The sequence below is a fragment of the Tachypleus tridentatus genome, chromosome 13 (assembly GCF_004210375.1).
Source record: "Tachypleus tridentatus isolate NWPU-2018 chromosome 13, ASM421037v1, whole genome shotgun sequence".
Taxonomy (NCBI): Eukaryota; Metazoa; Arthropoda; class Merostomata; order Xiphosura; family Limulidae; genus Tachypleus; species Tachypleus tridentatus.
This window is the reverse complement of record NC_134837.1, coordinates 33,111,684-33,135,849: the sequence shown is the minus strand read 5'-3', so window position 1 is coordinate 33,135,849 and position 24,166 is coordinate 33,111,684. Positions and strand designations below refer to the sequence as shown.

Below are 24,166 nucleotides of genomic sequence, written 5' to 3'. Positions count from 1 at the left end.
AAAGGATCAAAATAATATTTAGTTCCACAGTTATAAAATTCGTCAAAAACATAAGTACGGGGAGGAGGAAGAGGTCATAGATGACCTGACCCTCCAGGGTATGAACTTTTATTACCCAAACACCGACGACATTCTTCTTTCGAACGACGACATTGAATCAAGATACAAGCGTAGCGTTATTGCCACAGTAAATGTATGAAACATACGATAATGTATTCTAAACTACCAGAATGATTTTCAGGACGAAACAAAAGGACAAGAGAAAGGAATAGGCTTTAATAACAGTTACTAAAATCACACGTGGCTGCAGATGAATAACGTCTCCGGTAATTGAGTAATTAAAGGAATCTAGAAAACTAAATATATGCAGTCCAGATGTAACGTTTAACAATAATATTAGATATAAAACGTTAATTTCAATGAAGTGTTCAAATTGGAGAAATTTGCGAGTGGTATTAATAATGTAGAGTTCAAGACAGTGGTGCATCGCCATTTGTGAATTGTCAATTAGAAGAAAGAATATTGCAGTGGTAAGTTAGTATTGGATTGCAATACTCATTTATATACCACTAAATATATTTCACGTGTCTTATAAATTTTGGTATTTTGTATAATTTTGATAATACATACGAATCGTTAGTACGTGACTGATAACGCAGGCCTGCGGTATTTTATTGTCTTCAGATATTCACGTTTTAGTAATTCCTATATGCTGAATTGAAAATATTCATTTTTCACCATAACGTACAGATTTTTTTCACAAAACGCCATATGTATCATTACAAAAGTGAATCATTTTCATTGAAATTGGGTAACATTTTGTTGTGCTTAAAATGTTGACAAACACTGACCAATCGCGACGCGAGTCTTATCGACCGTTCTAGAACTCAAACCTAATAAAAAAAAACACGAAATAATTACATCTAAGTAAGAGTTTTTGTTTCTTCCTGACTTGTAAAAAACCCTTAAGTGAAAGAAATATATTATTTTCGTAATCTGCGTAGTTGGATTATGGAAAATTCATTATTAAAACCAAAAGAACTTTTATGAAGTTCAAAATCGAAGGGCTGTGAAATTGCTGGTAGATTTCGGTATTGTGTTGGATATTCTCAAAATGTACGTGAAAATTAAGAGCATATTTTCAGCAGTCATTTGTCTTTGGTAAATTTGTAGAATATCACAAATATAAATATACTTTTAATCGTTTTCGTACGTATATCAGTTCACTGATAATGTATTGTATTGTGTGTGATTGGTAATTGAATACATGGTCGTATTATTACGTATTATTTTTTACAAAATTTCTGTATGTCAGGTGTAGTTGGCAATATAGTTTAAAGCGAACGTTTACATTTCTTGAAAGTTTTTCACATCTAATTGTTTAAATAATATATTTAAAAGTCATTAAAACTTGTAGTAGTTTTCAAATTGTGATTTATTAAACATGATTAATTAATAAAAATATATACATACAAACAAATTGATATCAGACGCATGTCATGCATTAATTTTATTCATAAATTTTTCACACTTAAGTAATTATACATTGCACTAACGGCCTGGCATGGCCAGGTGGTTAAGGCACTCGACTCGTAATCAGGGTTGCGGGTTCGAATCCCCGTTGCACGAAACATGCTCGCCCTTTCAGTCGTGGGGGCGTTAAAATGTGACGGTCATCGCACTATTCGTGAGTAAAAGAGTAGCACAAGAGTTGGCGGTGGGTGGTGATGACTAGCTGCCTTCCCTCTAGTCTTGCACTACTAAGTTAGGGACGGCTAGCGCAGATAGCCTTCGTGTAGCTTTGCGCGAAATTCAAATCAAACTTTACACCAAATCTTGGGTAAATTGTCCGAAATTGGACGGGTAATTGTCAGAAACCCATACAGCATCTTGACCTTCACATAATTACTAAAAATGGGCAAGTCCAACATCGTTGTTTGTTAGTGTGTGTATTGCCTGTAGAAAATATTTTTTTATAATTCTAACAGCTGTAACTCTTGACTTTTACTGTTATAAACAAATTTATATTTTTCCATAAGTAGATAAAAACAGTCACATTCAACCAGCTGAGGCTATATCCCTTCTTGTTTCACGTGGTTTATTTTAAACTGAAACTAAACTGAATTATACTAGTTTGTTCATTTTTAAGCTTCTGAACTTACTTTAAAAAACTCGTTAATATTGTAAGAGTTATTGAAATTTCATTCTTTTCTTGTGTTGAATAGGATGAAAAAGGGCCGCCTGTTTTCTTTCGGATCATACCAACTTTAAATAGCAAAAAAGGGCCCTTCAAGAAGTTAGTTAACTTCGTAGTTGAATAACTTAAGCAGAGATGCTGCAGCCATGGATAAGTAAAATACGACTCGTCTCTTCGACAAAATATATGTTTAGTTATTGTTTGCAAATAAAAATACTTGGAAGTATCCTTAAGAGACGTGTAAAACCAGCTTATCTGTTGTAAGACTTCAGGGGTAACTTTAATGGTTAGGGCAGAATTTCTTATTTCACTATATCATGTAGTGTATGTTATGATAGTACTTATCCTGGAAGTCTCTTGTGAACAGAGAAATTTAAATTAATGTATGTATATAATAAACAACTCGCGGTCTAATAATAATATATGGAAACTTCTTAACACTACAGAGATATGGAATGTCATGAAGGACTTTTATAAAGGTTGTGGAGTTTTGATTTTTCCGAGGCTTTCAGTACATAAGGATATCATGATATTTTTTTAAGTACTTGTGATAACACCAACTTTTCCGTCAACTCTTTGGGATCACAAAAATTGTTATTACTCGAAGGAATAAGTTGTGGAACGTGAAACATTTTATATTTAAATTGCGTTTTAAAGTTCTCATAAAATAAATGTTTTTAAAATATAGAATTGCTGTAAGTTAGCATTTAAACTTGCAGTGTATTACTTCTTTATCATAATATTGACATACCTTGGATTGATTGTAAAAATCAAAGAAATCAATTATATACAGAACACGTTATTACGTACTAGAGAGGCCAGGTGGGTTAAGGCGTCTGACTCGTAATCTAAAGGTTGCGGGTTCGAATCCCCGTCGCACCAAACTTACTCGCCCTTTCAGCCGTGGGGGCGTTATAATGTGACGGTCAATCTCACTATTTGTTGGTAAGAGTAGCCCAAGAGTTGGCGGTGGGTGGTGATGACTAGCTGTTAAATGAGGGACGGCAAACGCATATAGCCCTTCTGTAGCTTTGCGCGAAATTCAAAACAAACAAACGTACCAGAAAAAAAAAACAAGAATAATAATGGTAAGACACTGAAAGAATCTCGTGTTTTGGGGTTTTTTTTCGTGAAAGTTAACGCACATTTGAAAATGATTCAGTAATTGGTGTTTGTCTTAATGTCTGTGTAAATATGTGTGAGCAGAGACTATGCTTATATCGCCCACGATGTAAGAACAATTTTATCTTACTAAATCACGCAACTTTTAAAGTTAAATCGAAGAACTAATTCTACAGCCTACGTCCAGTAATACAATTCCTCGAAACAAGCAGCTGATAAACGCCCAGGATTTTCATATTTCTCTGCAGTCACTCGAAAATCGATTACATTTACACTTATAGTTTCAGTGTCTTTACGACGCTAATCTAGATAAACATTTCTGTTGCGGTATTTATGTAGGCCTCTGCGTATCCCGACTACGGTGCAGGTACTACAGTTTATAGAGTGGTATAGTGTCTAGACGACACGTGTAAAGGTCGTGCGCGTAGTACGCTCCTTTTCTCACGAACGAAAATTAACTCCGCTTGAAATGCAGTTTATTTCCGTCTAAAATGCATCGTCGTTTGTTTCAGTGTTTACGAATGTTTTAGAATTTTGTATTACTTTGAAATTCAAACTTGTTTTTAAAATAAATTATCCATAAGGACAACTAAATTTACTCAATTCATTGAAGTCAAAAATGTAGCCCATTAACTCGAGATTTTCGATAACAGAACACCAGTAGAAACTTAGCAGTTACTTAAAGAAAGCGTTGGAATACGTTCCATTTGAAAAAAAATGATTAAAACCAATATAAAGTTACTATCGTTGAAAACATGGTATACATTAACCCTTAAACAAATTCGAAGAAGTAATTATGTGTATAGTAAAATATTAACATGGTATTATTAAACAATGATTATACAGGATGGGCAAGTTTTCTGTACTGTTGTAGAAAGCAGTAGCATGACATAACCTATTAAACTATCCTGATTTTGGTAATACAGAGGTTGAGTACGTTATAGTAAAACGATTGTGAAGCGACATGTTACAGTCAATGTCACTAGAATCGGTCATACTTTGTTTGACGATCATGGACCTTGACAATAGTTCTGTAGGGAAGATTTTATTTTACAAGGCATCTTCAAGTAAATATATTTTCAAATCCCACCAATTCTACCTGAATGCTTTCCATAATCCGTCTAGTTTTCGAGGACAAAGATATCGCAGTGTTTGTTCAACAGTCGTATCACACAAATCAGTATTCGCTGCGTCTGCCATATTTTCTTACTACGATAAGGCTATTTTTGTAGTTCTGACTTCCAGAGTTGATCCATGTTCTTTTATTTTCCAATATCATTAAATCAAAGGGATATCCCCATTATAGAAATTCTCAATCTCTGGTTTAAACAGTTATGATCTGAGTGAATGAATTTTAACTGTCGAAAAGGGCTGCTACAAATTTTACCAAATTTACGGTGGTTTAATACTATACTCGAAATGCTGAACAATGTCAGAATCACTGTGTTTGGGCTGTGAATGTCACGTGGCAAAGGTCGAATCTGTCTTTCTATTACACTTTCATCGAGATTCGTTTTCTTATTGGTTCATTTACTACGAATGAAAACAAACTTTACACTCATTGGAAAATTTGCACCTTAACACGTCGACAACACTGATTTCCTCAAGGCCATGATTTCTGCACGTATCGGAGAACCACATGAGAATTAGATAACTTGAGATTTCATGTCTAGCATAAATAATGCATCTGTACTTTGATTACAGAAAACAGTGGACGTTTTCACGTTAATGAAATGAACTTTGACAATGAAACAAAATAACAAAAATCGATCTAACTTGGCATATTTCCTTGTGGTTATATATAATTGCTTTTGTCGCATGTTTTCTACTGGTGTAGTAAGGGTATGTCTCCTTAACTCATGTTATGAGCAATCAAAGAATTTGATAGAACAATTTTAATTTCCTTTGACAGCTGTAGATGAGGACAGTAGATTTCTCAGATGCCTTTGTATATGCATCCATTTTTTGGTTAATATTTTATTTAACTCTCTCTCAATGGCTCAGCAGTATGTATAAGGGCTTATAACACTTACAATCGAATTTTCATACCCACGATAGGCATAGTACAGACAGCCTATTGCCTGGTTTTGCGCTAGACAACAGTGGTAGCACCCATCTTGTTGGGTCTCTGCCTGAGCAGTAATTTTACAGACTTACGTTAAAATCAGATTATTTTCGCTGGGAAAAGCGCAGATATTCCACTGTCTATAGCTTTGTTCCAAAAAATAGTATCACCAACATTTATTGGCCCTGACAAAATAGCTGTTGAGGATCCCTTAATGCCCCCCGCTAGTACAGCGGTATGTCTCCGGATTTACAACGCTAAAATCAGGGGTTCGATTCCCCTCGGTGGGCTGAGCAGATAGCCCGATGTGGCTTTGCAATAAGAAAAACACACACACACGGATCCCTTAATTTTATAGCTAAATGTCTATAAATGGAGGAATCAAACTGTGATTAAAATGTCCCTTTAGTGGGGAATTTCGGATGGACAACTCTTTTTAAATCTTAAAGCGAGCAATTCTGTTTTTTTATTTACTTAATTTTTACTGAGACTAAATAAATTTATTCTGTCATTATAATGCAGTGTTTAGTCTGTACTGAAATGTTACTGTAAATATGTTTCTGAGCTAAGGTGTGTTTTTTGTTAAATGTTAAACGTTTATCGAATGTTAATTTTTATGTTTCGACCCCGTAATCTTGAGTTTAACTGTTATGCCCCCTTTTACCAGGTTAATATAAACTCATCCTTTGTCTTACCAATCCCGTATTTTTTTTCAAACAGAATTTATGAAGATTTTGAGTCATCTTTAAGAAACGTGCTGTTTATCATTAAAAGTGATTTTTTTAATTAATGAGCTTAAGAAGCTGTTTTATGTGTATGTATGTGTATATTTGCGTGTGTAACATTTTAACGATTTCAACACACTTCCGGTATTCTCGTTTACAATCGTGCTAAGTAGTGATATGATCAATCCCGACTTCACTTTGTAACACAATTCTAATTCTTTGATGTGCCAAGCGTGTATGGAATCTCAATACGTATGTAGGCTGCTTAGTTATTTGTATTGTTAAAAAAATTGTAAATGGATTACAGGATGAAATTATTTTGTTTTCGATTCTAAATATAAGTTTGAACAAACGATGTAAGTGTGATTTAAGTGTTTCAAGTTGCTATAATTGACATAGTGTGTGTCAGTACCAATGTATGTAAACATGTCTCTTGCGCCATCTTTTGAATGACATCACAAAGAAATCCGTAAAAAAAATTCATACTTTGGGTATTCAAGATTCGGGCAATTAGAACAGTAAATGTGGTATGTGCAATAATCATTTCTTTATCACAACACGATTTTAAGCAAAGGTTGTCTCCTCACGTCAGGAACACTACTATCACCAGGACCGTACGTGAGAGCTTTATTACATCTTTATTGATGTAATTTTTACATTCTTTATTCAATAAACAGTACAACTTTTAATACACAAAGACTAATGTTTGTATCTGTAAATTTCATGAAACTTTTGAGCTCTCTACATTGAATCATTTTGATGCAATGAGTTTCATATGACTAAGGAACACAACCCGAACACTCGTCCACCGGTTGGATAGCAGACTTTTTTGTAATGAGGTATGAACACGACAATTAGTAGTTACCAGCACAAACAGCCGCCCGTAGGACAGTATTCCTGCTACTTATTATATACTGAACCGTCTGCTAAAACTCACTGCATACTAAATGTAGTGCCCTTATTCCATCCAATCAAGAGAACTGGCTTTTTTGTTTTTTAAATACGCGAGACTAACAAATGAACAACGTATTTTCGTTGAGGTTTTCGTCTCGTGATAAATTTTCAGGTGTTTTATTTTACATTCTATAACTGGTTAGCTTTGTATTGAATAACGTTGTTCTGGACATAATATGCATCGTTCCTTGTATTACAACACCAGAATTAACAAGCCTCGGGAAATATATCGCCTTCGCTGGTAACATGATAAATGACATCACAGCCATACTGACGATTACTTAAATAATGTCAATTCTTATTATGATTTCATATAAAAAAGGTATTTGAAATAATTGAAACTATAAACTAATTGTTATATGCTGTGTTTGAAAAGTTATTTCGCCAAATACTTGTGCTCATCTGATTGCCCGTATCTCAATCCATAAGTTTGTTGAAAGTCATTTGTGCAAGTGATTTAAGGAAAGTAAGTATGGGTAAAACTTAACATTTATCAGTAATGTTGTGTAATTATAGTCTGGTAAAAGTGAATACTGTTCCTGGCAATGGAACATCCAAAAGAATATTCTGCCTGAAAATGTTTACCTCATGTGAGATCCAAACATCCACACATGCGCTTTCCGTGTGAAAGGGAGGAGGGAACTCTGGTAGTTAAGTGGTGGCACTGTAGCACACTGCTTTACCATTTACTTCCTGTAAATGGAAGTCGTTGGGGTGCTACTCCCCCCTTCCGAGCAGTTTTTCTAGCTTAAGTCAACCAGGTGCTACTGACACAAGAATCTACTTGGCAAGACTTACTGGCTTTTTGACCGAAGAGTATCCATTCATGAGAATAGAATATCTTAACTGACTAAAGTTCTTGTGATGTTTACATCATCACTTTTTCTGCCACAATTAAAGCAGGTTACGTGGCCATAAAACTCGGGCAGTATATTCTAAATCATTTTTGTTTTGAATATCAAGCACTTTGGAGAATGAAAGACATCTTGATATGCTTATTTAACACACGCTCAATATAGTGGCGAAGACCACAAAAGTGTTAGTGTTAATTACTCTAGTTTCCGCACATTATGCTTTTGGTCTTGGTTAATGATTATCAGTAATAATATTTATCCAGAAGAGAGCAGATGGAGTTTGCTGCGCCTTATTCTTCTGCTTCAGTAGGGGTGTAGACAGATTTCTCTGTCTTGCCCATAGAATCATTGGTCATTTCAGGGTACTTCTTCCCTCCGTGAAAGTAGATGCATCTCTTTTTCTACGAATCAGAACGATGAATGATCGGGTCTACTTCTATCAGCACTGGTGTATAGTTATATTATGCCCAGCTCTCGCTCACCTGATTTTCATACATGTTATAGAGCCGTGAAAGTTGGTAGACCTAATGTAAAGCAAAGTGGTCAAAAATCCAAAATAAAAACTCCCCACCTATATTTTCAGAATATAAATAAAAATGGTCATAATGATACAATGGAACTGTCAAGGATTTTGTTCTAATTTAGATAACATTAAGGGCTTGGTCGGTTCTTTTTCTGTATACATCTTCGTATAGGAAACATTCTTAAGATCTGCAATTAATGTTATCATTAAATAGTTTGTAATATACAGAAGTGACGGGTTGTGTGATCAGTTCAGGGAGGAAGAGTACTGCTCGTTGATTATAATACACCATCTATGCTGCTCAGAGTACCACTGGAGACCATTGCCGTTCATGTCTCCATTGACCTTGCGACCATATCGTGTTCTCTATCTACCTGTCTCTAGAAAAATATTTCGGTCAAGCAGACCTTCTGAATTTTATCATTCAGTTGCTATGTTTCTTTATCTTTTCAGACTTGAATGGACACAATTCACTCTTGAAGTGATGAAGACACTGATTGTACCACATGCTCTTAGATTACAATTTCTCTTTCTCATCTGTACTACAGAATGTACTTATTTTCATGCTGTAATTAAGACTTTTAGTGCCATGAATTAATCTATTTATTCCCCTTCGTTTCGTAGTTCTTTTCTTGGGATTTTGACTGATCCCAGATGCAGTGGTAATTTTTAAATCTCTTTGAGGAAATTGGCAACTTGTCATTTCCACCTCACTCACATACCATTAGTGGAAGTTGGAGAAGGCCTTCCTTCAACACATTTTGGGAACTTGTTTCTGTACTTGTTAACCTAACGTATGTTAATAACTGTGTAGAGGGAGTGGCTGATCGTACCGTATAGGCATATGTTATTCTGGTCCCTAAGTGTTCGACGTATTTCTTTCTTACAGTGTTCTCGTCCATGGTAGACACTTGATTACCTGAAATATTTTCTGCATGTATCACACACTTATCAGCTGCATAATATTTCAGAAGGCTTGTGCTTATGCCAAACATGTCAAACGTTAAAGTTAGAAGGAATGTTTGATTAAATTCATATCATAATCCCTCAAACACCAATTTCTGGATCGTTTGGCAGAAGAATTTAAATTAGGGAGGCTAACATGTCTTCGCCACGGAACCTCAATATGGCCAATTGTGACATCAGAAAAATCGCGAAAAACACAAAAACTGCAAGCTGTCCATATCGCTGTCTATATCTTTGCACCAAATTCATGTAATCTGACTGATTACACATGAAATGTTCACAAAACCCCAAACTGTGCATCTCTCGCTGAAAAAATTTAGCAAAATACCAAAATATCTTAAATTATCCACATATGTTTGGAGCTTATAAACAGTATCTTCATATGAAGTGGGCCTGGCATGGCCAGGAGGTTAAGGCACTCGACTCGTAATCTGTGGGCTGCAGATTTGAATCCCCGTCACACCAAACATCCTCTATCTTTCAGTCTTAGGGGTTTTATAATGTGACGGTCAGTCTCACTATTTATTGGTAAAAGAGTAGCCCAGGAATTGGTGATAGGTGATGATGACTAGCTGCCTTCTATCTAGTCTTGCACTACTAAATTAGGGACGGCTAGTGCAGAAAGCCCTTGTATGGCTTTGCGCGAAATTCAATCCAAACTTTATACCAAATACTATGTAAATTGGCTGAAATATAGCAGGTAATTGTTAGAAACCCATATAGTTATGTTTTTTGGGGCATCATGACCCTCCCACAGTTACTAAAAATGGGCAAGTCCAACATCTTTTGTCAGTGTGTGTATTGTCTGTAGAAAATATTTTATGCCAAAATCCAAGTATTCGAAATAACGTTAAGTAATTGACCATAAAATCCTTTCAATTATGTGTTTATATAAACTTTTGACTACCTTAAATGACCACAAATGGGCATAACCTACTTTTTTAGATGTATATGTATGGGATCTCTACAAAAGAATATTTGTACCAAGTTCCGTGAAATTTGGCGGAGTAATTGTCAAAACACATTATAATTATGTTTTTTGTAGCATTATGACTTCCCTATAATTATTGAAGGTGGGTAAGTCTATCATTTCTGTTTGTTAGTTTGTTGGTGTATAAGAAAGTATTTTTTAAATTAAATCCTATCTAAATTGGTCAAAATACGGCTGAGTAATTGATTCAAAATGCTCAAATTATTATTTTTTGTGACCTCTAACCTATCTGAAAAAAATACAAAATAGAAAAATCCGATTTATGAATTTCAATGTGTTCGGCGTATGAAAATTTATATTTGTGTCAAGTTTCATTTTAATTACTGTAAATATAACAACACAGAAGCCCAAAATATTCACTTTGTTATGATATTAAACCCCATAAAATTCTTAGAAAGGCTGAAATAAAATAATTGAAAATGGCATCTGGGAGTATTGAACCATGGTATAGCTTATCAAATTTTAAGTCAGTCCGCTAAGAAATGAAGGAATGGTGGTAGATTGTAATGTGTATGGAAGAAGAAACAGTGTAAAAACAGTGTCTCTCTGTGAGATAATTATATCTCCTATTTCTTTTGATTTTACAACTCAATGGGCAAGAAGTTTCTAACTTATCGGATATTCCTAACACCTTTTGGGAGTACTTCTCTCTAACCATCCTTACCCCATATTCTAAAACATCGATATCTTCCTCTACCTTCTTAGCCATCCATATTTGGGCCGAAAAAAAACAATACTTTGGATTCATCCTGATTTTCATATGAATATGATCGTCCATGTACTCTGGACTCAAAATTGCTCTAAATCGCTCAATCCATACATCAGTCAAATCAGATGGCATTCCTTATGAGATGCTGTGTCATATTCCTTCCGTCTATTTTGATCAGAATCTGGTTCTTTTTAACCTGATATGGCAGGGGAGAAGACTTGTCAGATTCACAGACTTGGGCTATCGTCATAGATTTATCCAAGCCTAGTAGAAAAGATCTCTTCTAATTATAGGCCTATTACTTTGAATAGCTGTTTGTGTAAAGTTTTGGAGAGGATAGTTCATGCTTTCTTTCTTTGGTTTCTCGAATCACATCATTTGGCTCATCAGACCAAGAGGATTGCAACGGTTTACTTTTGAGACAACTAAGATTCTTCTGTTTTGTCACCTTCACCTGTTTTCGATACCCAAAAGTCGTTGTGGGGAGAACGCAGAAGTCTGTTTTGTAGCTTCGTGCTAAATATAAACAATAAACAACATGCAATATGTTTTATAAATGTTCAGAGGGAAAAGGAAGTAAAAGAAGCTTTGAGTTATATGGTAAATCATGATGCATTTTAAATTGTAGAACTTGAAGTTATTACCGATAAAGGAGATAATCAGAAGATAAAGTTTGAAATGGACGGATAATGTTACTTTAAATTTTAACGACGCCACTTGTATATAAAGTACCATTGACTAATTAACTACAAGTTAAAGGATTTCTATTAATTCTGTGTGATGGCGTTATCGAGTGTATACTTATATAGGACGAATCTGTCTCTAAATAATTTATCCCTTGGACTCACCGTAGTCAACATTTATATATTATTACAATGTTTTATTTGATAGATTGAATTTAGGCAACCAGTGGACAACTTCATAGAAGAATCAAAACTGTGATTTTGTTTGTTTGTTTGCTAAATTTCGCGCAAATCTCCTCGAGGGCTATCTGCACTAGCCGTCCCTAATTTAGAAGCTAGTCATCACCACCCACCGCCAACTCTTGGGCTACTCTTTTACCAACAAATAGTGGGATTGACCTTCACATCATAACGCCCCCACGGCTGAAAAGTAGAGCATATTTGGTGTGACGGGGATTCGATCCCGGAACTATCAGATTACGAGTCGAACGCCTTAACCCACTTGGCCATGCCAGGCCATATTTATTGATAATAAAGTTAATAAAGAAAAATCTGTGCTTAAGAAAATTACTATTTTAACTCTATACACAGTCGTTTCTTCCTGCTATCTGCTTTCAGTCTATTTTGATATTCTGAATCGCGAGTATTTCTTACTGTAACCCGAAATCGCAAAATACACATGGGTAATAACTATTTTAAAATCTATATATAAAAATACTCTTGTCCTATATGCGTAACGTGACCTTTTCTTTTCTAAACCAAATCTAATATTCATTTTATCCTAAAATTTCTTATACACAAACCTTGAAGCTGCAACACGCTACGAAACCACTTGATCTTTAGATATTTGCATCACCACTGACTTATTTTAAAGAAATAAAGCACGTACAGGCATAAATTGGGTTATTTCATCTTTTTTTATCCTGCAACATTTCCATAATTCACAACTTAGCAGTGGCTCAGTTGAAGCAACATGACTTATATTCCTGTTTCATCCCAAAATTCAATAAATAGACTCTCGCCAGCGAAATAACACAAAAAACAATACAGGTTGGTAAGGTGTATAACTAAATATAGTCATGAAGTAGTAACTAGGTATGTATATTTTCATTCATCTAAATCCATGGTCCGCATTGGCCAGGTAGTTAGGGCACTCGACTCGTATTCTGAGGGTCGCGGGTTCGCATCCCCGTCGCACCAAATATGCTCACCCTTTCAGCAGTGGGGCCGTTATAATGTGGCGTTCAATCTCATTAAAAGAATAGCTCAAGAGTTTGCGGTGGACGGTGATGACTAGCTTCTAAATTAGGGACGGCTAGCGCAGATAGCCCTCGTGTAGCTTTGCGCGAAATTAAAAAAAAAAAACTGTTTACGATTTCCTAACGGTACAAATGGTAATTTTCGATAACAAAAATAGTTGTTTATTTGTGATTGTTTTTCTTTTCTTCGCCCACACACGTAATTCCGGTAAAGTGAAGAGAGAATCCGTGAATAACCTTAATCTTTTCTTTGATTCATGGGTTATTCTGTAGTGGTGCCCGGCATGGCCAGGTGGTTAAGGTGCTCGGCTCGAAGTTCGAGGGTCTCGGGTCCGAATCTGTGTCACACCAAACATGCTCACACTTTCAGCCGTGAAGGCATTATGATGTGACAGTCAATCCCGCTATTCGTTGGTCAAAAGTACCACAAGAGTTGGCGGGGGTGGTGATTACTAGCTGCCTTCCCCTTACACTGCAAAATTAAGGACGGCTAACGCAGATAGCCCTCGTGTGTAGCTTTGCACGAAATTCAAAACATACCAAACCATTCTGTAGTGGACTATTTTGGATGAATTCATGGTTCATCAATACTGCTTGTGGGAGAGCGAAATGAATAAATATATTAGGCCTTACGTTGCTATGTTATGTAAACAATTCGTAAGGCCTGATGTACAGTTCTTTTTTCAACACTAATGACCTATACATCTTTAGGAGGTTTGATGATATGTGACTAAACCTTCACAATTGCTTATTCATTATCATTCAGCGAACTAGCTGGTAATTAATTTGGATGATTCTTTAGCTTAGGCCTTAATCTCTACTTTATATTCAATGTTTTACTATTTTGTTCTTCTTGCATGTCCCTGATGCTCGTTTGTTATCAATAATTAAGATGTACAGTAAATACTTATTACGTACGTGTTTCCTGTTGAGAGCTGATGAAATTCTAAGATTTGCCCTTGTTCAAGGATACTGACGAGAAGTGGAATTCCCCGAATAAAATGTCAACACAAACAACAAATATTATAAAAAAAAGAAATTTCTAAATAGCGACTAGAAGCTTGTAAATAAGTTTGCGCTCTTGCAAGGACGATGACTGTTGGAGTGAAGAAGGGGTAGACGCCCCTTACCTAAGAAAATTAAAAGTGTATTTTTACGCTTAAGAAGTACCTACTTTTCATGCGGTAAAGTTTCAAACAGAATTGTATGAAACGGAATCAAAATGTATTTTGTTAGCTGGTTTTGCTATCAGTGACTGATGAAATACATGAATTTTATAAACCAAACAATGATAGTTATGAGATATCCAATTACACGCTTTTACTGCAGAAATGTTACGAAAAAAAAAATGTAGGCTTCTAAGTTTCTGTCAAGTAAGTAATTCTTATATCTACATCCTGTTTCTGCCAGAATAATGTACAACAGTATACTGATGTATCTAGTAATGGCAGTATGTCATAACATTTGAAGTCACATTTATAATCTTTATCGTATGGAGATTAGAATTACAACCATACACTCTATGAAACTAGTATCGTCTGCACGCGAGCCACTTTTGTTTTACGAGATAAAATCTGATGACCTAAAACTGCTTTTAGTTGTACGGAGGCGTACGTGGATTCGGCCCACACGTACACACACAAAGATATAAAACTATATATAAACCTTCGAATAATAACAAGCCTGTGAAGGGTATATTCTAAAGACGAGCGAGTTTGTTATACCTAAACCATTGGCGACAGTAAAAGTGAAAAACGTATCTCATTTTCGTTTTCGAACGAAATAAAAATAAAGTCATGCTCCATGCTTTGGAGCCATGGTTGACTGGAAGAACGACGGCTTAACTAACTCCAGCTTTCAATTAGAATCGGCGGTGGAAACTGTTGGCTATCCGTCCTCTCTCAGGTCTGTCAGCTCAAAATTATAGATGGCTATCGCATATGCCATCTTGTAGCTTTGGGTGAGCGTCTGAAATAAAATAAACCATATTGTTTAATTAATGAGATGAAACTCTAGAAATACGGTAACTGCACGATGGTGTTTGTGTGTTCTTAAAATTTACGAACTTCTGTATTTTGACGATATCATTGACTTCGATGAAGGTATGAAGTCCATTCTTCTACGTTATGAAGAAAGCAATATTTTTCATAGGATGTTTTGATGTTGTAATGTCTCTATTATCGTGATGTCTAACTTCAAACAACACCCTACAGATTCGCTAAATATCTGTTGTAAAAATATATTTCAAAACTTTTCCTTGTTATTATATGCTTTTGCAAAAAGTAGATAAAATTGTGCTTTTTCCACCACTCGATTAGCGGCAAGTCTTGAATGATTATAACGCTAAAAAACGGGTTTGATGCACTTACTGTATACAGAACAAATAGCCTGTTGTGAGGCTTTGTGTTTAACTGCAAACAAAGATAAAATTGTGTTTAGTCTGCGTCTCTGACTTACTGTTCTTTCAAGTTAGAAGTATGAATCCAAGACGCATTTTTATGATATAAGACACAGTATGATAGTTTTATATAAACAGCACTCTAGTCAGTGGCAAACTGTTGCAAAAAAAAAAAATAAAAAATAAAATAAAATGATATAATGAAGCAGGCAACGGTAATGACAAGACCATCTGAACTCTTTCGATTAGATGTTAATTACTTTCAGCTTAATTCAGCCGACACACGCAAGTCTAGCAGCTTGCCTTTTTGCAAAAACTTAAGTACATTATTAATGTTAAAACTTACTATTCCATAGTGCGACAAAAACTACGTAAAGGTCTGAAATGGTTCAGTGAGAAAATTTTTTTAAAGAAAGACAACGAGTAGAAGGGACTCAAATATGCAAATAAAGTACGAAAATTAAAAAAAAATTGAGAATCTCTGTCTCTGCTTTGCTATTCGCGTTCAGTAATTTTTTCTGTAGGCTTTGTTTTTTTTTGCGAATAAAATTACCGTCCACAAAAAAAATGCAAATAAAATTCGCCCTATTTAGTAATTAGCTCATTACACCAGGTGTGGCGACAGGCAAGAACATAAAATGGTTTAAGGTGTAAACAAAACGGTAATTTTAGAGTTAATAAAATGTGCTGGTTCCAGTTTTGTTAGTGAATACCGTGTGTTAGTAAAAATATTTCTGATGCAATATCGGCCTGGCATGTCCAGGTGGTTAAGGCATTCGACTCGTAACCTGAGGGTCAGGGGTTCTAATTCCCCTCACATCAAACATGCTCGTCCTTTGAACCGTAGAGGCTTTATTATGTAACGGTCAATTCTATTATTCGTTGGTAAAAGAGTAGCCCAAGAGTTGGTGGGTGGTGATGACTAGCTGCCTTCCCTCTTCCAATGCTAAATTAGGGACGGCTGGTGCACGTAGCCCTCGTGTAACTGTGCATGAAATTCACACCAAACAATAAGAAACTTTACCACATTTTATTACAGTAGTGGAGGTGTTTAAAAGAAGTTTTGGAATTGTTGCTAAAAGAGTATATAAGCTGAAGCGCACTGCTTGCGAATACTTTTATTGAATAACTTGTTACATGCATGTGCGGTTTTGAATATTCAAATAACTTGTGAGGTAGTTATTTCGAAGTATACGATTCTGCGCGTTGGAAAATAATCGTAGCAAGCAATGTTTATGTATCCCGAGAAATATGTTTAAACATTTTGGAATGTATATTTACATATAATGGTTTTTGAAACCAAGATCTAATATGGGCTTTGTTATGAACCACAATAAATTAAGATAAATAAGCTTTAACCCATTTTTATTTTTTTGCTTGTATAAACAAAACTAATTTTCGAAATTATTCGAAGCAACGTGCCATGTAAAAATGTTTTCAATCAACAGTAAATCTGTGTCAGTATTTTAGGTCCAAACTTTTAGGAAGGGGATGTCAGATTCACTTTTGACCTCTTCCCCTCCTATAGATTTGTTTATTTTAATTACTGTTAATGTTAATTGTGTATTAATAAGAGGCCCGGTGTTAGCTTGACAAATACTTTGTCCAACCATTTTCATAGGCTATGTCCATATGTAACAAACTGTTAATATTGGTGCTGATACTAGGTTGGTGCAATAGTCCTGTAAATCACACTCGCACTTTTAACTAGCAGTGCATTTTCATAAATACTCTAATAATACACTTATATCAAATTAATGATTTATATTGCTATAGGTTGCTTATTACAGTTAATGTATCATAGATTAATGTGGAGAAGTGGGCACTGTTCTCTCATGTGTAAGATGTTTTGTTAGTTCTGTGAAAAAGTTGTTTTGATACAGATAAAATGTTTTGCTATTTTTAACAAATCGTACCTAACAACAGCGATTGTTTCCTTCTTTTCATATAATCTTCGAACTCGCAGCTTCGAAAGCACGTTGTTAACCTGTGATTAGTCGGTTCGTGTATTACGGTTAGTTTAAATGTCCACATTATAATGTTTGTCGTATTCCTTTTTTAACTTTTTACCAGCGAGCTTTGATTCTACTTGTATTTTGGCATTTTAGCACTTGTATACAAACCCCCTAGTTGCACAGCGAAATGTTTGCGGACATACAACGCTAGAATCCAAGTTTTAATACCCGTGGTGGGCAGAGCACAGGTAGTCCATTGTGTTGCTTTGTGATTAACTTCAAACGGACAAACATATTTTTTATTATTCGATAACACTGTCATGCACAGGATGATGCCCGATCGATTATCTTCTGTAAAATAAGATTGTTTTCTCTAGCATTAAAGTATGTTTTCATAAATAATAAATTATTCGATATTTCTGTGTAAAATATATATTCATATATCATATTTTGTGTGTTTTTTGTTTTTTCATCTATATCCATGTTGGAAGTTTAAGTTCCATCAAATGACTCAGAAATCTAATAAAATCATTTTCATTACAGCCTACGTTTCCAGTGGTACAACCTACAATGATTTACATAACAATAAATTGTTTTCAAATTTTATATTGTGATATAATTTAGAGAAATACTTTCAAAATTTGTAATATATACTATAGGGGAGTGTCCATGTTTTGATAAAAAGTTAGGAAAAACGTGTTTAGTGTGGTAGTCAACATTTTCATGCTTGTGTCGCTGCAGTAGTAACTGTTATCGTTTTAATGTTAAATTGTCTTTTTATGTTAATTTTGTAAATTAGAAGTCTTGTGGGGAAGTAACTTAATGGTAAAGTATTTCACCAAGACGTACTAATCCCGATTAAGTCACAACGGTGAAACGTTGGTTAAAATAAGTTATTTTATAAATATCTGCAGTATAAAGTTGTTGTTTTCTTAAACTTAGACAAATACTACACTAGAACCCTAAATAACATTATAATAAACTAGAATTTATTTTAGCAACAAACGTAAAATCAACATATTTTGTTGTTTTGTTAGTGTTTTAAATTAACTTTCCCGAAAAGTCTGTTTTGCTGGTGTATAGAGACTCGACAATTTAACCACACCGGAATCTTTTCTCGTGTTGTTATATTCCAAATTTAATGTGACAGAATCGTTTTAGTTTCGATGGTTTATGGTTTAATATACACCAGTGATCTTGGAGATTCAGCAATGACCACATTTCACGAAATTTATGTAACTAGCTGGTAAACACAGACTGAGATTTTATTGCTGTCTCGCTTGGCAACGCGTCATAAAACTAATATGGGTTTTCAACTTTGAACATAAATACAAAATACTATGCAAATGAATGAACGATTCTGAAGTGAATGAGCTGATTCTCATGAAATATTTGTGTCAAGTTTAATGTAAACTACATATTGTGTCATTAACACCTCGGAGTAAGTGAGGCTTTATCGCTCTTCGTGCATTGTCGCAAGTTGATGTTTGTATACTAATTAATACACAGTATTTGTATTTATAGCAAGGTCATTGGAAAAATCTCTACGTGTCACTTATCTCGTGAGGAAAATACCCATGATATTTAACATCACTTTTAAGAGAGTTTTGGTTTTCTTCTTCAACCACCCGTATTATTATTAATCATGCCAATTTCATTGTACCCCTTTAGAACCTTGTATGTTTAGCATCGAATGTCCTTTACCAGTCAAACCTTTAATTTGTATACGCTTTTCATGCTATAGTTCCCTTTATGGTGCCATGAATGGATTTGCATTATTACTACTGGGGACAGGAGGGTTTTGGATTTTAGAGTTGCTCCCCAGTAATTCACTGGTAAATCTGGTGGCTTTTAACACTGGTGGACAAAGCACAGATAGCTCATTGTGCAACTTTTCACTCACCAACAAGAACGACCTTTTGAAGGCATAATACCAATATTTCATTTTCTGATTGGTTGGATGATAAGCAGTTATTGTGTAAACTATCAACATGAAACTGTACTCCTGTTCACACAGGAATACTGCAGTAATAAAGTTGATACTATAAGGTGACTATAGCTGAAGAATAATTTACTAAATTTCTCTTAAAATTTAGTGTACACAGTTCAGATATTTAAATTTCTAAATTGTTTTTTGCTGTAGTTCCTACATATTGTGTTCATTACTTTATGTCAATAGGCTTGTTGAATAGTTCATGGTAATATTAAACAAAAAAATTATATTTGCCGAATAAGAGTGTAAAATGAATTATTCTTTTCATATCACTGTTCTAGTAAGTGAAACTAGTGATTGTGTGTGTGTGTGTGTGTTGTTTTTTATCATAACCAGACAGAAATAGATATTATGGGATTTTATCTATCCCTTTATCAGATGTAATGACTAGCAGAAGACTCATACCCTTCAATTTTTTAACCTGGTAAAAGTCTTTCTTTGACATTTTTTACCAGTTATTTGACATAAACTTGTTATTCAAAAGAAGTGTTTTATTCATTAACGAAAGATTTATATAGATGTGTTATTGTTCTGAAATGAAGAAGGTTTGTTTTTGTATATTTAAGTGTATGTTGTAATGCAGACACAGACATCTTCATGGATTGAAGCCAATTTTCAAAAAAGAGAATGCATCAAGTACATTACTTCAGGGAAGGACACCAGCAGGTATGAGAAAAGTTCTTTGTCATATTTTGTTTGTGTGGTTTTCTAGCATTATGTTCAACAAGCAAAATCAATTTCTGAGTCTCTTATCTGAAGGACATCATCTTTCAAGCAAAAACAAAAAAAGACTTTTGTAATTTAATTGTAAATCATAAAAAATTATTATCACAGCACTAGATATTTCACATTCCTTTGTCATTAAAAATAAAATATGTTTACAGTTTGGATCAGATTATTGCCTCATTATTATTTTAAATCTTTTTACAGCAAAAAAATTGTATGTCTACAAATTGTTTAACAGGAAACATGTTTGGACATGAAAACATTTTTCTTCACACTTACATATCAATAATTTATAGTGTATTGGTTTTTGATTTGCATTTTGTTTGAGTCTTAAGGAATCTTTATAGTCTTGTTTAATTTCTGTTCTCTAGATATGAGTTAAAATCTATTAGATTTAGTAAATAAAAGTCAAACTGAAAATAAGTCTTGCCACAATTTAGAACAACTTCATTATATTTAATGATTTCTTTTCCTCACACTGTTGTTACTGCAGTTTGTGAGTTTTCAGTGTTCTTTGTCTTGATTGTAAGTTTCACATTGTTGTTACTGCAGTTTGTGAGTTTTCAGTGTTCTTTGTCTTGATTGTAAGTTTCACATTGTTGTTACTGCAGTTTGTGAGTTTTCAGTGTTCTTTGTCTTGATTGTAAGTTTCACATTGTTGTTACTGCAGTTTGTGAGTTTTCAGTGTTCTTTGTCTTGATTGTAAGTTTCACATTGTTGTTACTGCAGTTTGTGAGTTTTCAGTGTTCTTTGTCTTGATTGTAAGTTTCACATTGTTGTTACTGCAGTTTGTGAGTTTTCAGTGTTCTTTGTCTTGATTGTAAGTTTCACATTGTTGTTACTGCAGCCTGTGAGTTTTCAGTGTTCTTTGTCCTTGATTGTAAGTTTCACATTGTTGTTACTGCAGCTTGTGAGTTTTCAGTGTTCTTTGTCCTGATTGTAAGTTCCACATTGTTGTTACTGCAGCTTGTGAGTTTTCAGTGTTCTTTGTCCTGATTGTAAGTTTCACATTGTTGTTACTGCAGCCTGTGAGTTTTCAGTGTTCTTTGTCTTGATTGTAAGTTTCACATTGTTGTTACTGCAGTTTGTGAGTTTTCAGTGTTCTTTGTCTTGATTGTAAGTTTCACATTGTTGTTACTGCAGTTTGTGAGTTTACAGTGTTCTTTGTCTTGATTGTAAGTTTCACATTGTTGTTACTGCAGTTTGTGAGTTTTCAGTGTTCTTTGTCTTGATTGTAAGTTTCACATTGTTGTTACTGCAGTTTGTGAGTTTACAGTGTTCTTTGTCTTGATTGTAAGTTTCACATTGTTGTTACTGCAGTTTGTGAGTTTTCAGTGTTCTTTGTCTTGATTGTAAGTTTCACATTGTTGTTACTGCAGTTTGTGAGTTTTCAGTGATTTTTATTTAGTACTTCTCATCTGTGGTAGGTGTGAATTTTGATATCTTGGTAATTTTTCAACCATAATAGTATATTTCTCATAGTTGCCTGAGCTTATGGGGTTATAATGTTTGACTAGTATTTATCACTGTTTCTAGTACAATCTGGAGGTTTTTATATCTCACTAACTTTAATATTTATCATCATATTTTTTACTACATTTTTTGAGTTTCAATGTTTCATTTTTGTTGTCATCAGTGTTGGTGTTTCCTTATGTCTTTACTGCTGCATCCTCTGTGTTTCAAATTAATGCTTCTCATTGTTTTTGCTGAATCTTGAAAGAAACCTTTTTTGCTGATTACAGTTTTTGTATATATAGGAAGTGACTACTCTTTCCACTAATGAGTGCAATCTATCACTTCACTTTTCATGTTTTACTCAGTAAATTAAGTTCCAAGAGCAAGTAAAAGTCATGGGAATTTAGGAGTAACATATAATTTTTATTTCAAATGTTGTTGATTTTGTAGTTATTACAAATAATTTTTTATGATGAATCTCTAAAACACTAATGATGCACATTTGTAACAAAATACGAGATTTTAAAAGCAGTTGTTGATGAAATCACCGTGGCTAAAAACCCTAATACTTTTCTAAGTTCAGTTTTAACCAAGATATTGTTTAAAACTATCCACTAGGTGTGGATGTGGACAGACATTGCAATCACATACCATCCAAGCATCACACAGCACAGGTGCTCAAAGCTTATACAGTGTAACATCAGCAATATCGAATGGAGATCACTGGGCATCTTCCCGACATACACAAACCTACCCTACTGATGCTTTTGGTATCATTGAGTTTCAAGGCAGTCCTCATCCTCTTAAAGCTCAGGTAAGGATAAAATAATATTCCTATTATAAATAGAGCACACTTGGATACTGTGTGTGTGTGAGTTATGTATGTATATATACATAGTTTGTGTAGAATAAATTATATTAGACCTAAACTGTGGTTATCTTTGGTAACATTTATTTGCTATGTTTTGTGATTCATTGTTAATTAAGTTCAGAGGTTTTAAATTATAGTTTGTTTAGAACGACTTTGTTAATGAAATATTAGAAAATTATTGTAGATAGTCAAGACTGAAGAAAGAGAAGGTGGGGTGATTGTGTTTTGGTTCATAAGCATAATTCTACTAAAGTGATTTGAACTATTTATGTTTACCTACATAATAGTTAATGACCTCAATGGAACCTCCTCAACTCACTTCTCATAATGTCTCAGGAGAAAAGTATTTTTTCTCAATTTTTTTGTCTTCCCTTTAAATATATTTGAATAGAATTTATCATAGTTACCAAAATGTTTCAGAATTCATGAGTAAAATATAATTGTTTATGAGGTAGAGAAAAATTAATTTTTGCTATTTTTTTTTACAGTAAGTTACGTATGATTAAGTAATCTGTATGTGCTTACAGTATGTTCGTCTAAGTCATGACACGAGACCTGAGCTGGTTCTCCAACTTTTAACCAGAGAGTGGCAACTAGAACTGCCAAAGCTTCTCATCAGTGTTCATGGAGGAAAGGCTAATTTTGAACTTCAACCAAAGTTGAAACGGGTTCTGAGAAAAGGATTTGTGAAAGCTGCAAAAACTACAGGTGCCTGGATATTTACTGCTGGAACAAATACAGGTTTGTTTGGATGAGCTACTGCAGAGATATTCCTACTAAAGTGTCATTCGTTTTACAGAACACTTTTAGAGATCTTTTATTTTAGTTTTTCTTTGACAAAACCTTTTCTGTATTTACTGCTTGTTTTAGTTGGTGTATTTAAATATTTTTGTAAATGTCTTTACTTCTGATATTCATTGTATCATTGTACAAGTATACATTGAATTGTGATTTAAATAACACACTTTTCTGATTTTTAATATTTATTTCATACACTAAGCAGTATTGTGAATTATAACATCTATTGTTCAGTGTAAGTCATTTTAGACATTGATCAGTTTTATAATTACCTTTTTACCTCTGTAAACTTTAGACATTAGATGTATCTTTGTAATGCCATTCAATTTGATATTAATGGTATACAGAATTTATTTTAACTTATTTTAGGTGTTATGAGACATGTGGGAGAAGCACTTTTGAATGAGAGAACTCCAAGACTTCATGGACGAGTTGTTACAATAGGTATTGCACCATGGGGAATCATAGAAAACAGAAAAAAATTAATTGGTAAAAATGTAAGTTATCAAACTATTTTACATTTAATGCACTGTATTAATCTAATAATTTAGATGTTTTTGCTGTACTTGACAATGTATGTGTTAATTGTTATCATTCATTTATATATTCTTCAAATTGTGTTTGTAACTTTATTAATCTGCATATTTGTTTCTATATCATTTGCTAGTGGTGGAATGTATTGCATCAAAATGTGTAACTTTAAGATCCACCTTTTACAAAATTAAGTGTAAATTTTGAAATTGGTTGAAATCACTTATTTGTTATGTAAAATACATTTAAAAAAATCCAGCAGTGATTAGAGGATTAATTCCAGTATTTATGGTATTTCTATTTATTTTGTAATGTGACTTGTATTTATTTGGGACCCTGTAACAAACAGTCATGACCCACAAACAACTTAACTATGCAAATATTTTCAAAG

At 34.1% G+C, this 24,166-nt stretch overlaps 1 protein-coding gene across 6 annotated transcripts in view; it reads left to right on the top strand.

Annotated features, from left to right (window-relative positions):
- The window catches only part of LOC143240537 (transient receptor potential cation channel trpm-like), a 128,514-nt gene that overhangs the window by 48,707 nt on the left and 55,641 nt on the right, over window positions 1–24,166 (top strand). For 4 of the 6 annotated variants that reach the window (XM_076483128.1, XM_076483127.1, XM_076483126.1 and 1 more), the window contains exons 2-5: window positions 19,961–20,060; window positions 22,194–22,389; window positions 22,974–23,187; window positions 23,614–23,741. In XM_076483128.1, coding sequence (XP_076339243.1) covers window positions 19,961–20,060; window positions 22,194–22,389; window positions 22,974–23,187; window positions 23,614–23,741 — 638 coding nt within the window. The remainder of the gene's footprint in view (window positions 1–19,960; window positions 20,061–22,193; window positions 22,390–22,973; window positions 23,188–23,613; window positions 23,742–24,166) is intronic. The other 2 variants (XM_076483131.1, XM_076483130.1) reach the window with 1 other exon arrangement.